The sequence below is a fragment of the Phycodurus eques genome, chromosome 8 (genome assembly GCF_024500275.1).
Source record: "Phycodurus eques isolate BA_2022a chromosome 8, UOR_Pequ_1.1, whole genome shotgun sequence".
Taxonomy (NCBI): domain Eukaryota; kingdom Metazoa; phylum Chordata; class Actinopteri; order Syngnathiformes; family Syngnathidae; genus Phycodurus; species Phycodurus eques.
Window position 1 is genome coordinate 9,860,865 of NC_084532.1, and position 14,930 is coordinate 9,875,794.

Genomic DNA, 14,930 nt, shown 5'->3' on the forward strand with positions numbered 1-14,930 from the left:
AATGTGTGTTTTGTTTCAGGTCACACCCTGCATTATCTGCAGAAAAACCTCCTGTAAACTACTACAGGGATAACTTAAAGCTGGTCTGAAGAGCCTCCTTGTTCTCCTTCTGCATGCAAACCTGCACCTATGTGCTCCATGGACACGCTGACTGGACAAAGAGGAGGAGCTAAGAGCTAAGAGAATTCCTTTTCCCTGTAGGATCACTTCACCGCCTGGTAAAGTCCACAGTGCCGAAATTGTTTGATCTGTTCATACATTGCTTTTTATTAAATGTAGTCTGAACAAGAGAGTCAGGTAACCTTGTCGGGTTGCACCCATCTTCCAACACTTTGCTCAAAGCAGTTAATCCCAAAAAGTACCTATGCTGGTGTGCACACATCATCTCATGTTTGCAAAACACTCAAACAAACAAACACAAAAGTGGCAAATGTTTGAAAAAGAGGATGGAGCTAATATAAGGGTTGTCCATAATAACGAGGTGTTTCCGTCTGTAGATTTATTGTTTATATGAGTTACATGAGGTGCAGCTCCAAAAATTGGATTCTCATGTAAAAGTCAATTTATTTCAGTAGATTCACTACACAAAGTGAAATCATTCATAATTTTATTTTTGTATTCGCTTGCGGGAAACAAAAACTCACAACTCATCGTCTCAAAAAATTAGAACATGACATAAGAAACAATCATAAATAATCAATCATCATATGAAAATTAGGTAGGAATTGGCCTTCTGAAAAAATATTTCCATGTGTTTAATGGAGGGGTGGGAAAAGTACGGAAGCGTATTGCATTCACTTGGATAAAAAAATAATAATAAATCCTGTTTTTCTGAGTATTTTCTTTTGAGGGCTTTGTTTTTCTGAAAAATGTTTTTCCCACCTGTTTTTCTGACTATTTTTTTTTTCTGTTTTGCGGACAAAATTTTTTCTGAGTTATCGGGACAAATCGAACTCACGCGAGAACCTGCGAACTGCAAGTGACTCTTTGCGGAATCCGTAGTAAGCAACATTACGGAAGCGTATTGCATTCACTTGGATTAAAAAAAAAAAAAAAATCCTGTTTTTCTGAGTATTTTTTTTTGAGGGCTTTGTTTTTCTGACTAATTTTTTCCCCACCTGTTTTTCTGACTATTTTTTTTTCTGTTTTGCGGACTAATTTTTTTCTGAGTTATCGGGACAAATCGAACTCACGCGAGAACCTGTGAACTGCAAGTGACTCTTTGCGGAATCCGTAATAAGCAACATGACCGGGTTATTCAGTTTGATCAAGTTTTATTTTGATATGGGTTTAAGACACTGGGGGATACTCCTGTCTTTGAGTCACATAGATGGTATTGTTATTAGTTTGTCGACATTATGCAGGCACCTTAATTGAACCGGTAAGGTAAACGTGTATGGGCAGGTTGAAGGTGTGCGAGCAGTATTAGTCAGAAAAACAGAAAAAAATAGTCAGAAAAACAAAGCCCTCAAAAAAATTACTCAGAAAAACAGGATTTTTTTTTTTTTTTTTATCCAAGTGAATGCAATACGCTTCCGTAGAAAATCACATGCAGAATATTTGTTGCATTATTTTAAGTCGTTTTTCGTAAAATTGGTTTATTTTGAAAAAAAAAAAAAGTCTATAATCATTTATCACATTATTGGTTTATTTACCAGTTGTAAGTAAAATTATTTGTATAATGAAGAATTTTAAATATACATTTGTAGTTTTCATTTAAAATACAAAACATTTCATTAATTTATTCTAAATGAGAAAATACAAATATTTGAGTTGTCCTATCTGACCTTTTTAAAAATCAAATGTGGGCCCTGAGCACAAAATTTTGCCCATCAGATTGAATGAATGTGTATGAGTTGTCACACTGCACTGTAATATTTTAAGTGCGTTTCATACACATAATATATATATAATGTATATATAGTGCCATTAAAAAGTATTGCCCCTCTTCTCAATTTTTTTTATTTTTGCAGTTTCCCCACTTTGTTTAAGATCATCAAACAAATGTAAATGTCATATAAATATAACCCAAGTGAACTTAAAATGCTGTTTTTAAATGATTACATTTATTAAGGAAAAAAAACATTTGACGTTACCTGGCCCTGTGTGAAAAAGTACATTTTGGTTCATCTTCACTGATCACACCCAAGCCTGATTACCACCAGACCTGTTAAATCAAGAAATCACCGAAACAGAATGTGTCCTTACAAAATGAAGTTAGACAAAAGATCTAAAAAAAGCAACAAAATGACACAACCCAAAGAAATTCCACAACAATCGAGAAATAATGTAATTGACATCTATCAGTCTGGAAAGGGTTACAAAATCCATTTCTAAAGCTTTAGGATTCCAGCGAACCATAGGGAGAGCCATTAACCTAACATGGAGGAAACATGGATCAGTGGTGAACCGTCCCAGGAGTGGCCAGCCTACAAAGATTACCCCATGAGAACAGCAATGACTCATCCAGGAGGCCACAAATGAACACAGGACACCATTCTAAAGAACTGCAGGTCTCCCTTGCCTCAGTTAAGGTCAGAGTTCATGACAACAATAAGAGAATGGGGAACAAATGGCATCCATGGCAGAGTTCCAAGGTCAAAACCACTGCTGACCCCCCCCCACCAAAAAAAAAAAACGATTCCTACTTTAGCAAAAACATCAATGATTCCCAAAGAGTTTGTCGGATATTTACATTTGTTTGATTATCTTAAACATTAAAGTGCAGAAACTATGCAAAAATATAAGAATTTGAGAAGGTTGCCCAAAATTTCTCACAGCACTGTAAGCGCATCATCAAAACGAAAGAATAAAACTCAAGTTTTATTTTTATTATCAAAAACCAGAACAAATGGTACAGGGTTGACTCATTCTCAACAAAAGAAAATGTACATTTTCCAAGCCTCAACTGAAATTCACACACCACAAAGTGAAGTGCTTGCAAGTTTTTTTAGCTGACAAACTTACACATTTTTTAAAAAACAAAACATGACAGCTACTATGATTTTAAAATGGGGAAAAAAAAAAAACTATTTTCAAAATATCATCTGTGCATGTACAAATGTATGACAGCTGGCGTGTTAGCCATCCTGCTGCTGTATGAAAGGATTGGGAATAGCCTCCATGCCGTCCTGGGGACAAATGAGCACCACCGAGGTCCCCCTGCAGACCACCAGCCCCAGTTGCCTGGTGTCTTCTGTCAGCTTGAGCTGGTCATCAGGATCTGGACACACAAGGACAAAATGGCAGTAAATAAAAATGACTAATACACAAGTTCGAACAATATACTTATAAAAGTGGTTGTAGTTTTTCACTCATGTTGTGAAATAAGTGGCTACAGTATGTAGTGTTAAGCCTCTCGCGAAGTCTGGACAAAAATGTAAAATAGATTAGTGTCGTTATTCTCAACCACTGGGCTGTGAGACATTTGTGTCGTGAGAAATAATCAGGTGTGCTACGTGTAGTCCCTTCCGAGTGTTTCCGTTCGACATTTTCGCACGGTGTGAACGTAAGTGCCGCAAGAAGCTGGTCAAAGAGCAGCATGCGGCTCCAGAGCCGCGAGTTGGCCAGGCCTGGTCGAGTGGAAGGACAAAATGTGGCGGGAGAAGATGCACCAGCAAGAGAGATGACCGTGGGCTTCAGCAGATTATCAAATTGTGCAGGCGTTGGTAAACTCTGCCTTCTTAAATCCAAAGTCGCCGCAACAGTCTCCCAGAATGTTTTAGAGGACTTTGTGATTCCTTCTGCTGAGAATCTGTATGGAGATGCAGATTTCATCTTCCGGTCGGACCTGGCCCCTGCCCATACTGCCACAAGCACCAAAACCTAGTTCGATGCCCATGCCATCACAGTGCTTGACTGGCCAGCCAACTTGCCGAATCTCAATGGGGTATTATCAAGAGGAAAATGAGGGGCACCAGACCCCAAAACAAAGGAGAACTGACAGCAAGCATCAAGGAAATCCATAACTCCCAGGCAATGCCACGGCGCATCCAGGCAGTGATTAAAGCAAAGGGATTCCCAACCAAGTATTGAAGATTAACATATCATTTTGAAAGTACCATATTCTGATTGATTTAATGTGACCCTAATTTCTCTTTTTTTCGACAAAAGCTGAGACGTAAATGGTGATTTCTTCACAGTATTCAGATTTTTTGAATTCCTCATTATGTGGGTTTTATGAGCTTGAAGCCCACATTATGTAAACATAAACAAATAAATACTTGAAATTATTTAAATGATGGGCCCTGAATCCATAATGTATGAAAGTTTAACTTTCTGAATGGACTTATGGAAATGAATACATTTTTCCATGATATTCAAATTTGTTGGAAAGGGTCTGTACATGCAGGTTGAGGAGCAACATATGCTGCCTTCAAAGCAACATGTTTTTCAGGGACATCCCCATTTATTTCAGCAAGACAATGTCAAGTCACTTTGTGCACGTGTTACAACAGCGTGACTTCGTAGGAGGAGTGTGCGTGTACTCGACTGGCCTGCCAGCACTCCAGACCTGTCTCCCGTTGAAAATGTGTGGCGCATTATGAAGCGCAAAATACGACAACGGAGAACCCGGACTGTTGCGCAACTGAAGTTGTACATCAAGAATGAGAAAGAATTCCATCTATAAACCAACAATTAGCGTCCTCGGTTCCCAAATGCTTAATGAGTGTTGGTAAAAGGGAAGGTGAAGTAAGTCAGTGGTAAACATGCCCCTGTCCTTGCTTTTTTTTGAAACATTCTGCTGGCATCAAATTGAAAATGGCTGAATATTTGCAAAAAAAATAATAACATTCATCAGTTTGAACAATAAATACAGTATCTTTGTAGTATATATAATAAGGTATGAATATAGGTCGAAACGGATTTGCAAATCATTGTATTCTTTTTGCATTTACATTTTACACAACGTCCCAACTTAACTGGAATTGGGGTTTGTACTTTTTGTGACATTTTGTTCAGTGGTTTGCCGTGAAAATTTCCGAATGTAAAATACGGTATGTGCCTCGGCTCAATTCAGGTTAGGAAACGCTGGATTAGTATGATGCATACTTAGGCAAAGTACGGCCTGCGTGATAGATCCAGCTCATCCACAACCTCGGACTGGCCCTGGCAAAGTCTTTATGAAGTCAAAATAAAACGTAAAATATACAGTGACTACTTTGAAAGGTGCGCTTTTATTTTGATTTCCGTGCGAGTGGCTGTTACAAGCAAACAAGAGCAATGACGTTTCTCATTGGTGCGAACTTTTCCGACTCCCCTAGTTACTATTTTTCAAATACGACGGCAACAAGAGTGGAGCGCGCCGACGTTGTATCATAAGGACAAAATGGGGGAAAACGTGTGTTGGTGGTCACCGGTGCTCAGGACAGGAGAGGACGTTCGTTTAAGGCTTGCTTGAGGTATGTTCACGTACTTCGAATACGATGCGGCTCGCAACCAGGCAACAAAAGCGTTATGTAGCCTAGCGAGCTAGGGGTACCACGAACGGTTGGACGTAAACATCCCGCCGTTCTGTCGAATCATGCTCTAAAGTTTCGGTGTGGGTGAAGTAATTAATTACAAATAAACTAATTTAATTACAGTAAGTTAGCACCCATTATTTCTGTCATGTTGCTTTGACCTGACTGATTAGAATACACAATCTGACTAGAGCAGTGATTTATAACGTTTATGGAGCCAAGGAATACATTATACAACTGAAAATTCACACGGAACACCAACAAACGAACGTGTCACAAAAAGTGGATACATTAAATACTGTATGTACTTCCTGCCATCTAATAGAAGACCATTCATTTGTTCTGTCTGTCACGATGCCTCACTGGCATAAATAGAGGAACAAAGATACATTATTTATTGTAAATATATATATATATTTTTTGCAATTAAGTACACAAGTATATACAATCAATGAACAGGTCATTTAAATAGACACATTCCTCCATCTTGTGATCAGATCGGTGATCGGTTCTAGTTTTTTTCAACTCGGTGATCGGCCCCAAAAATCCTGATCGCGTAAAGCCCAATTGCTTTGTATAAAGACAAATTCATACTGAACATAACTAAGGTGAGCAGAGTGCGGACCTCGGCAACCGGTCCAGATTGTCAAGCGGCTCATTTGGAAAATTAACTGCCCACCCACGGAGCAATACAACTGGAAAGAAAAACAAATGCAGGCAGGAATCAACCTCCTGCGATGGAGCTGTGTATTACAAACAGTCCTTAATAGAAATTCTGCACTTTTCTTCATCACTACACCAGCCTGTGTAAAGGCAGATTGTGAGCTACAGCCCTGGAATTAGATCTTGTTGTTAGATCATTGTAGTGGATTAAAAGTACCAATTCTTCTTAAAATAAATACTCAAGTAAAAGTAAAAAGCATAATGCATTAAGTACAATTGATCCAAAATGTTACTTGAGTAAATGTAGTGCGTTCCTACCCACCTCTGTGCGTACCTAAGGTGACAGATCTGAGTAGATACTTCACTGGTGAAAAAGTGAAAGTGAAAGCTACCACAACTTACCTCGCATATACTCGATGGTACCGTCCAGTACAAGGTTCAATAAAGGGTCGAACCCTTTCAGGACACCACTAGCTGAAAAAGAAAACAAATATATACAGTCAAGCCTGAAATTATTCATACCCCTGGCCAGTTTTGACTTAGTTACTTACTTACTACTTAGAATACGTTTTTTCTTGATTGGAAATGGCACAGGCATCTGCCGGAAGATAATAGGATCATGTACAAGAGGCATCACTGTAGAAAATAATATTCCTCATCTTTTATTTCTTTGTTTTACCTTTGCAAACTGTCAAAATCTATGGGAACAGTTAAAAAAAAAAAAATATATATATAGAGAGAGAGAGAGAGAAAGAGAGAGAGAGAGAGAGAGAAAATAAAGTAAAAAATAAAAATACAAAAGTTCTAGACCAGGGGTGTTAACATTTTTTTTAGTTCAGGGGCCACATTCAGCCCAATTTGATCTCCGACCAGTACACCTGTGGCCTAATAAGATATAAATAATGACAATTCACCCCCGCCCTCCTCCTTTTTTGCCATTAAATTGCTATAGGCTAAGTGACTCTCCGTAGCGTGTTTTTATGTCTCAAAGTATTTACTGTCAAACTGTCTATTGTCATACTAGAGTGGCTCCAACGACTGGAGACAAATTCCTTGTATATTTTTGACCTACTTGGCAATAAAGAGGATTCTGATTCTGACAGACTCCACTCCCGGGATCGTTCCTATCACGCCTCCACCAGGCCCTTGATAATCCCGACAGATTTGTGAATTTCAACATTGGGCATGAAAACTTGAGGAACAGGGTCAAGGAGATGTCCAGCTTGTCCCGAGGGAGAAGATGTGGGTCAGATTTCAGCAAGAGGAAAACAATGAAGTAATGATTTACCTCAAAACATTCACTGCCGTTGACGGGTTTAGTAGTCAAATATCCATGTTAACTGGGAGGGCTGGCAGTGATTAAATGCATTTTATTTGTACTTCTCAAGAGACTCCTTGGTCTGACCCTTCATAACTATATTAACGTGTTGAAGTTAATGTTCCTAAATTATTTATTGTAGGTCATCAACCCTTATCTAAGTGACCTGGAAAAACATTATTGACATGAGGTTCCATGACCTGAATATTCTTGGAGCCTTCAGTGTTTTTGGTACATCCAAAAACACCACTCTGTACGATGACTCTCCAAATCTTAAGATTCTTGCTCAAAAATTCTGCCCTGAGCAAGAAAATGAAATACTACAGGAGTGGTTTTCATTTAAGAACCATGTCCTTACTGGAGCATTCAAGGTGGGTAAATTAAACTGCTTTTTCATTACAATTAGGATTCATAACCCACAGGCTTGGTGTGACACGAAAGCCTGTTTTTTGAAGGATAAGAATCAGGCAGAAATCATGATTCAGATGGCAAGTGAGTTTGAGGAGTGTGGAAAGGGTCTGTACAGTCTACCCCTGCCTCAGTCTCCTTGCAGGGATGGCTTTTGGTCATCTCCGTTTCAAGTGCGAATTGCGAAAGGGACTTTTCGTCACAGAATAGGGTAAGAGCATCCTTTCGAAGAGCAAAACAATTATAATAATTGGTGCAGCTTTGAGTTGTCTTTTTCAGTTAATCCTTAGGTTAAAACAGACCTCTGCAATCGCTTGCAAGGAGAACACCTGGCTGCCTGTCTAAGAATATCAATAAATGGACCAGATCATGTGGATTTCCATTATGAAAATGCTTTGGACATTTTCTTTAGGAAGCTATGGAAAATGCAATGCCCCATTGCAGGGTGCAAAAAAATAAAAATAAAATAAATATATATATATATTTTCAAGTTAACCCTTTAAGTTAAGATTAAGTTATTATTATTATAATTTTTTACTTAAGTGACTATTTTGGGAGAAATATTTATTTTATTTGATTTATCATTTTCATTTATGCATTATATAATTTTCTAAAAATGTATTTATTTTAAGTTACTTATTTAAGCGATTGCTTTTTATTGAAATTTCACTAACAATAAAATAAACTGTATTAAAAGCCAAAATAAACCTTTTTTTGGGGGTGCGGTAAAGTCAAAGAATCAGCACCCTGAATGTAATTGAGATTCTGAAGGGAGCTGAAGATCAGGGTAATGCCTCGGAGACACTCCAGCTCATTGCTAAAGATGGATGGGCAAAAATATCAGTAGACAAAAAGCTAGTCAGCAATAATAGGAACCATTTGTTTGCTCCTATAGTCAACAAAGGCTTTTCTTTTAGATTACTGAGAATGGTATAAATAACTTTGACTATGCCACTTTTGTCCAAATGTATATAAAGGCTGAGCTGTACTTATATATTTTTCCACAGAGATGCCTCTTCTGCATTGTCGAATTATCTTCTGAGAGACGCCTTGTCATTTCCAATTCTGGGGCGGGTGTACTTGCTGGTTGAATAAAAGTAACCAAGTCAAAATTTGTCAGGGTTATGAATAATTTCGGGTGTGACTAATTCGGCCGATGGAACATAATTATACCCACCTTCTCGTCCTCCTTGAAACTTGACACGAATCGGCTTGTCGATGTACTTAGACAAGTCAAATATGCTTTCCTTCTTCTTCTTTTCTTTATCCTAACAAGAACAGTGAGATGTTGTTATTTAGTAGCACGCAAATGGAAGCCGCACAACACATATTGGCATCTTAGCATCGGGCTAGCTGTGGTTGGCATATGAATTAGTAGCCCGTCACATGATCATAATCCCAATATAAACATTGGCTGTACATCTCAAATGATTGCGAAAGGCGACAAGTTGTCATTCAACAATGTGTGTGTGAATGTCGAGGAAACAAAAGGTATGGAATTTGAATGAAACCTCGCAAACTCACCGCCATGTTAGCTTACACACCCGGAAGTTAAACTTTGACCTCGGTGGGGCTCCGCCAATCAAATTGCGAAGCGTGCAAAATGGAGGGACCGACGTCAGCGTTTGAATGCTGCGTGTATACTGTTCGAGGTCAAAATGAAGACTGTGAGCGTTGTTATTTATAACTAAAAAATTGAGTGCTACGTGTTGCATAATAGCATTCTCATCTACATATTAGAACCCCAAAGAACATCATTTACCACACATTCTGGGTGAATGGGCTGTTGTTTTTTTCCGGGCCAAAAATAATTATTTAAACATTGTAATATGGTCGTGGATGAAAATCAGTAGAAAACAGAATTTCAACATTCATTATGCTTCATGTGATTTATACAAGTATGTCTTCTGCTCTTTAATCCACAGTCCATATTTCCAAAAACAAACCCTATAAATAGGTGTGTTACTAAAAATGTCTAAATACCTGTATATGAAAATAGAGGATAGAGGATTCATACATGAATAAAATGAGTCTCAGTAATAATAATAAAATGAGTCTCAGTTTGTATAGGATAAGGATTAAGGATGGTATGCCACTTTTTATGTCGCAAATCGGCTCAAATTTTCTTACCCAGAAATCCGTGTAAATAATTGGGAAATTTGTGACCGAAACCTTGACTCTTTGATAGAAAAATGCCCATATGTTGTTAGAAATGTGATGTTAAGAAGGCCAATTTCCGATTTTTCAATGGCGGCGTCCGCTCGAACGATCTCATTTTCTGGGTCAAACTGAGAGCGAGTGCATCGTCAGAGTTGCTTCGAACGTCACAGAAAACAAGAATAATATTAGTGAATCATGGGCATATAGTTTTCTATCGTGGTGAAATCCTATGAATAACCCTAACCCTAACCCTAAGCCTGCCAAGGATGTCATGGTCTCGGTGGAAGATTGTGGCCCTTACGGAGCTTTCAATCAGATCGCTGCGATGTCTTTGCCTAATGCTTCAGGTGCTTAGGAAGTCATATTTGCATGGTATCGGCTGGATTTCTATTATATACTGTGATGTTTTTATCAGATGTACAGTCCACAATTATTGTTTTTCCTTGCCATTTCATCTGTGCGATAGCATTTCTCAACATCCATCCATCCATCCGTCCATTTTCTATAGCGCTTGTCCTCATTAAGGTCGCAGACTCGCAGGTGAGCTGGAGCCTAATCTGAGTAGACTGCTCGTCAGCCAATCGCAGAGCACATACTGTATAGCCAAACAAGCATTCACACTCACGTTCACACCTATGGGCAATTTTGTGTCTTCAATGAACCTAGCAAGTAATGCTTCCTGATGGGCAGGACACAGCAGGTGAGGCTGGGGGACACTACCTAATCCGCATGCAACATCAGCACCGAGGCCCCCCAAGGATGTGTCCTTCTCCGCTACTCTTCTCTCTCTACACAAACGACTTCACCCCAACGCAACCGACTGCCAAACTCCTGAAGTTTGCAGATGACACCAATGTCATCAGCCTCAACAAAGATGGTGTTGAGTCTGCGTATTGACAGGAATTGGAGCGGCTGGAGCTTTGGTGCGGCCGACACAACCTGGAGCTGAACATGCTCAAGATTGTAGAGATGATCGTAGACTTCAGGAAACATCATTCCCCACAGCCTCTCCGCACGCTGTCCAACTGTCCTGTGTCAACCGTCGAGACCTTCAAGTTCCTGGAAATTACAGTTTCTCAAGACCTGAAGTGGGAAACCAACATCAACTCCATCCTCAAAAAGGCCCAGCAGAGGATGTACTTTGTGCGGCTTCTGAGGACGCACGGCCTGCCACGGGAGCTGTTGAGGCCGTACTGGTTTGGTGCTGCCACAAAGAAGGACAAAATCAGACTGCAACGGACAGTGAAGACTGCCAAAGAAATGATCGGTACCCACCGACCAACTCTGAGGACTTGGATGCTGCCCGAAGTAAGACAAGGACATGGAAAATCCTCTTGGACCCCCCCACATCCTGTTCACCACCTCTTCCAGCTCCATCCCTTAAGTCGGCGCTATCGAACAATTCAAACTAAAACCGGCAGACATTCCAACAGCTTCTTCCCCCTTGCCATTAACTTCTTAAACAGTTGACTTACAATTCCATCGTGACATGCTGGCAATTTTGCACATCTCTGTCTGATGTGGGTGGGAGCCAGAGTACTTAGACAATACCTCAGAGCTGTGATGAGGATGTGAACTCGCCCACAGTGCCGCCCCTTTTCTCAATATTCACATGCAAATTCTTAATCGTAAACCAAGTAATGCAGCAGACATTTTTTTGTTAGAAGGCTTGTGCAAAAATAGACCAATTTAGTTGTATGTAGTACAATTAGCCCAAAATTTGTTTCCAAACATTGTGGCATGTACCAAGGTTAAACCATTCAGTTTTGGAGTAGATAAATACACATCTTATTTAACATTATGTTTGAACATTAAAAGAGATACACTGGACATCTCATTGATTTGTTTGGGAGTTTTTACCAGTTTGTAATGCCCATGAGTGCCTAATACTTGGCTGGTTGGTTAAAGTATTGACCGCAACGTACATTTGCCATTTAAAACATGACTATAATATTATCTAAAAGAACACAACGTCTAAGAATTAGCATTTGTTTACAAACTACTTGTCCATGTTGCACTGACTCAGCAGTTACTCAGGAGGCATGCAAGGAGTCTATTAATATCACCAGTTGGTGGGCTGTAACCAAAGGTCATTAGGCTCCGTGTAGAAGACGGTTGCTTGTTGTGATATGGCCTGCAGATCAAACAATGTTCTCTCTGAGCTGACAAATCAACACAAGGACGATGACTCTATTTTACAGCCTGACGTTATGCTACAGGTAGATGGAGAGTCTTTTTATGTCAACCGTCGTCAGCTTGCGCTTCAGAGTCCCTACTTCCAGGCTCTCTTTTTTGGCTGCGGTGTTGAAAGCACTAAAAGGAAAATAGAGCTCAGAGGGGTCCGCTTGCAGCATTTCATGGTGTTGATGGACCACAGCCGGACCTCCATTCTCATGCTGGACAGAGGAAACGTTTTGGGGATCCTTGAGACTGCAGATTTCCTCCAGCTGGAGAGAGCCAAGCTGCTGTGCTGCAAGTTCCTTGAACGTGAGCTCCACGTCTGCAACTGTTTGGGAATGATGGCTTTTGCCTGGCAGCGAGGCTGTGCTCAGCTCTACAGTGCGGCAAGGCAGGTGGCCCTCACACATTTCTCCGCTGTTGTCTGTGAGGAGGAGTTCTTGTCCTTATCTAAGGAAACCCTGGCACACCTCATAGCCAGCGACAACCTGGTCATCCATAGCGATGATTTGGCCCTGGAGGCGGCCCTACGTTGGGTGTCATTTGACAAAAAACGAGAGGAGCACTTTCTGGAGCTCATTGAGCTGGTGAGACCTGAGTGTCTGTCCTTGACATTCATCTCTAAACTTTTGGACACAATGACGCACTGTTCTGACCCAAGAGCCAAGCTCATCTGGATGCTGAATGAACATTTTCCGACTTCCTGGTCAATGGGGAGGTCCTTGCGAAGGACCAAAGAGACTCTCTTTGTCATGGGAGGACCTCATGATCAGGAACAGCAGGCATCCTATCAGTTTCATCCACTCATTGGGAGATGGTATAATTGTGCACCTCTGCAGAGGAGGAACCTCACGCAGTACTCCGTAGCAGCAGTAGGTAATGGTTGGATATTGGTTGGCCACAACATTAGGCAGGCCTGCACAATCTAATACAATCTAATACAAGTGCTCTTTCAGAAATGCTAACTTTGCTGGATAATGATCCTCTGTTTTAATTGATACTGTCATGGAGGTACTGCTTTGTTTGGAAGCCAATGACTTCCTAATACAGCCGGAAGACTACGCCAATTTGAAGGCTCCTTCAAATGCAACCTTCTATCCGTGTTTTGTATTGCATATCACATAACAGGGCACACACATACTGATGTTAACGTCTTAAATGAGTTCTGAAATCTGTCGAACTCCACGGATGCCGAGGAAAACATTGCCATGGTGCGTTCTTACTGCTCATGTCTGCTGTTGTCATATCTGGCAATTACATTGTGGTAGCAAACTCTTCTCCTTGTCATTGTTATCTATGACTTGGAAGACACATTTTATAAACTCGACACAACCAGTTGCTTCTTCATCTTAATCTATCATTCACGCAATCACAGAGTCTGTGGCGCGGTTGAACTTGGTGTTGGCCACGTAAGGATTTGTGATCATAGATCTTGAACAGGTTTAACATTCACAATTGACAGCCCGACCATTTCCTGAGCAGTTCGGGGAGGAATACTCACTCTCAACACACAAAACATCACATGATAATCACTCAGGATAATCTGAGACACATCCGATGATCAGGCCTTTGCTGACTGCAAGAGCGAGAAAATCCTAATATGTTGCCCTATTGTCGGTATGTGTGTACCCCGCTTTAGAAGCAAGTGTATCTAATTTGCTTGCCGGTTTATTGTCCTGACATTTTGATGTATTTCTTTATTATATGTAGGAGACAGTGTTGTTGTGACAGGGGGCTATTTCCGCGACGTGCTATGGTTCAGCGTGGACTGGGTCAGAAAATACGAATTTGGGAGCCAACGGTGGGTGGATTGCCCCGCTTTGCAGAAGTCCAGGCACAGCCACTGCTCCATTGCTCTGGATTCCATCCTGTATGTCTTGGGGGGAAGCATGGATGAAGGGCTGGTAGCTGATGTCGAAAGACTGCGGCTGGGGTCAGACGGGGGTTGGGAAAGTGTCAGTCCCATGAGTCGGGCAGTGGAAAGGGCAGCCGTAGCCGCTCTGGGGCAGTGTATCTATGTGGCGTGTGGCCTGGATGAAAACGGAGAGGCCTTCGGAGGAATACAGCGGTATGACACCAAGGAGAATCACTGGGACATTGTCTCCTATTCCCCTTTTCCCCGGTGAGTCCATTTGAAACCTTTTAGGCATGGCTTTTGTGACAATAATGCTTCTTGGGCTAATTTGAACCATTTCTTAGATATGACCTGGTTGCTGCCGAGCTCAACGGTGCCATCTATCTGTTTGGAGGGCAAGCGCTGCGCTTTGACGTTGAGACAGATGAGTGGACTGTTCTGCAGGAGGAATCTCTGGAGAAAAAGTTCTTCTGCGGCTGTACCACAGTCGGTGGCCAGATATTCCTGTTGTGTGAGAAAAAGAGTAACAAGGCACTCCCCAACATGGTTTTGTTTGACCCTTATGTGGACACTTGCATCAAGGTGTACAACACTATACCATGCACTGTTCCACTTAGAGGGTGTGTCACCATTAAACTGCTTACATGATGGTGTGTGATGTTGAAAGAAATACATTCACTGCCAACAACATTAGGTACACCTAAGCAATCAAATGATCATAAGCTAATGCTTCGACACTGTCAGAGAGGTATTGTTTTTAAAATGTTATTGTTGACAGGGATGGCAGCTTCTGCGAGATTGAAAAAAAAAAAAGCCGACGAGAACATCTGAACTTAATTTGGGGTTAATTGGAGGCACTTTACAGTATATTGTATGGGGGCAGGTG

General features: G+C 40.8%; 2 protein-coding genes across 2 annotated transcripts; one reads left to right on the plus strand and one right to left on the minus strand.

The window, feature by feature from the left end:
• Positions 1-2,810: 2,810 nt before the first annotated feature.
• On the minus strand, positions 2,811-9,412 carry lsm7 (LSM7 homolog, U6 small nuclear RNA and mRNA degradation associated). The gene is made up of 4 exons (XM_061683734.1): positions 9,376-9,412; positions 9,029-9,119; positions 6,528-6,599; positions 2,811-3,223 (listed from the first exon to the last, which is right to left on the minus strand). Exons 1-4 carry the CDS (start codon positions 9,379-9,381, stop codon positions 3,081-3,083), a joined length of 312 nt encoding a protein of 103 aa, XP_061539718.1. The 5' UTR covers positions 9,382-9,412; the 3' UTR covers positions 2,811-3,080.
• Positions 9,413-12,140: 2,728 nt separating this feature from the next.
• Positions 12,141-14,692, plus strand: LOC133406790 (kelch-like protein 23). The gene is made up of 3 exons (XM_061684707.1): positions 12,141-13,065; positions 13,900-14,311; positions 14,389-14,692. Exons 1-3 carry the CDS (start codon positions 12,141-12,143, stop codon positions 14,690-14,692), a joined length of 1,641 nt encoding a protein of 546 aa, XP_061540691.1.
• Positions 14,693-14,930: the final 238 nt, after the last annotated feature.

What these genes read in the sequence shown, in the direction of transcription:
- lsm7 (XM_061683734.1), bottom strand. An exon ending in GTTTCAAGGAGGACGAGAAG is followed by an intron (nt 6,600 to 9,028) that starts GTGGGTATAATT and finishes TTTCTTTTTCAG; the next exon opens with CTAGTGGTGTCCTGAAAGGG. An exon ending in TACCATCGAGTATATGCGAG is followed by an intron (nt 3,224 to 6,527) that starts GTAAGTTGTGGT and finishes TTGTGTGTCCAG; the next exon opens with ATCCTGATGACCAGCTCAAG.
- LOC133406790 (XM_061684707.1), top strand. Translation starts at nt 12,141, where the DNA reads ATGGCCTGCAGATCAAACAATGTTCTCTCTGAGCTGACAAATCAACAC. An exon ending in GTACTCCGTAGCAGCAGTAG is followed by an intron (nt 13,066 to 13,899) that starts GTAATGGTTGGA and finishes TATTATATGTAG; the next exon opens with GAGACAGTGTTGTTGTGACA. An exon ending in TCCTATTCCCCTTTTCCCCG is followed by an intron (nt 14,312 to 14,388) that starts GTGAGTCCATTT and finishes ACCATTTCTTAG; the next exon opens with ATATGACCTGGTTGCTGCCG.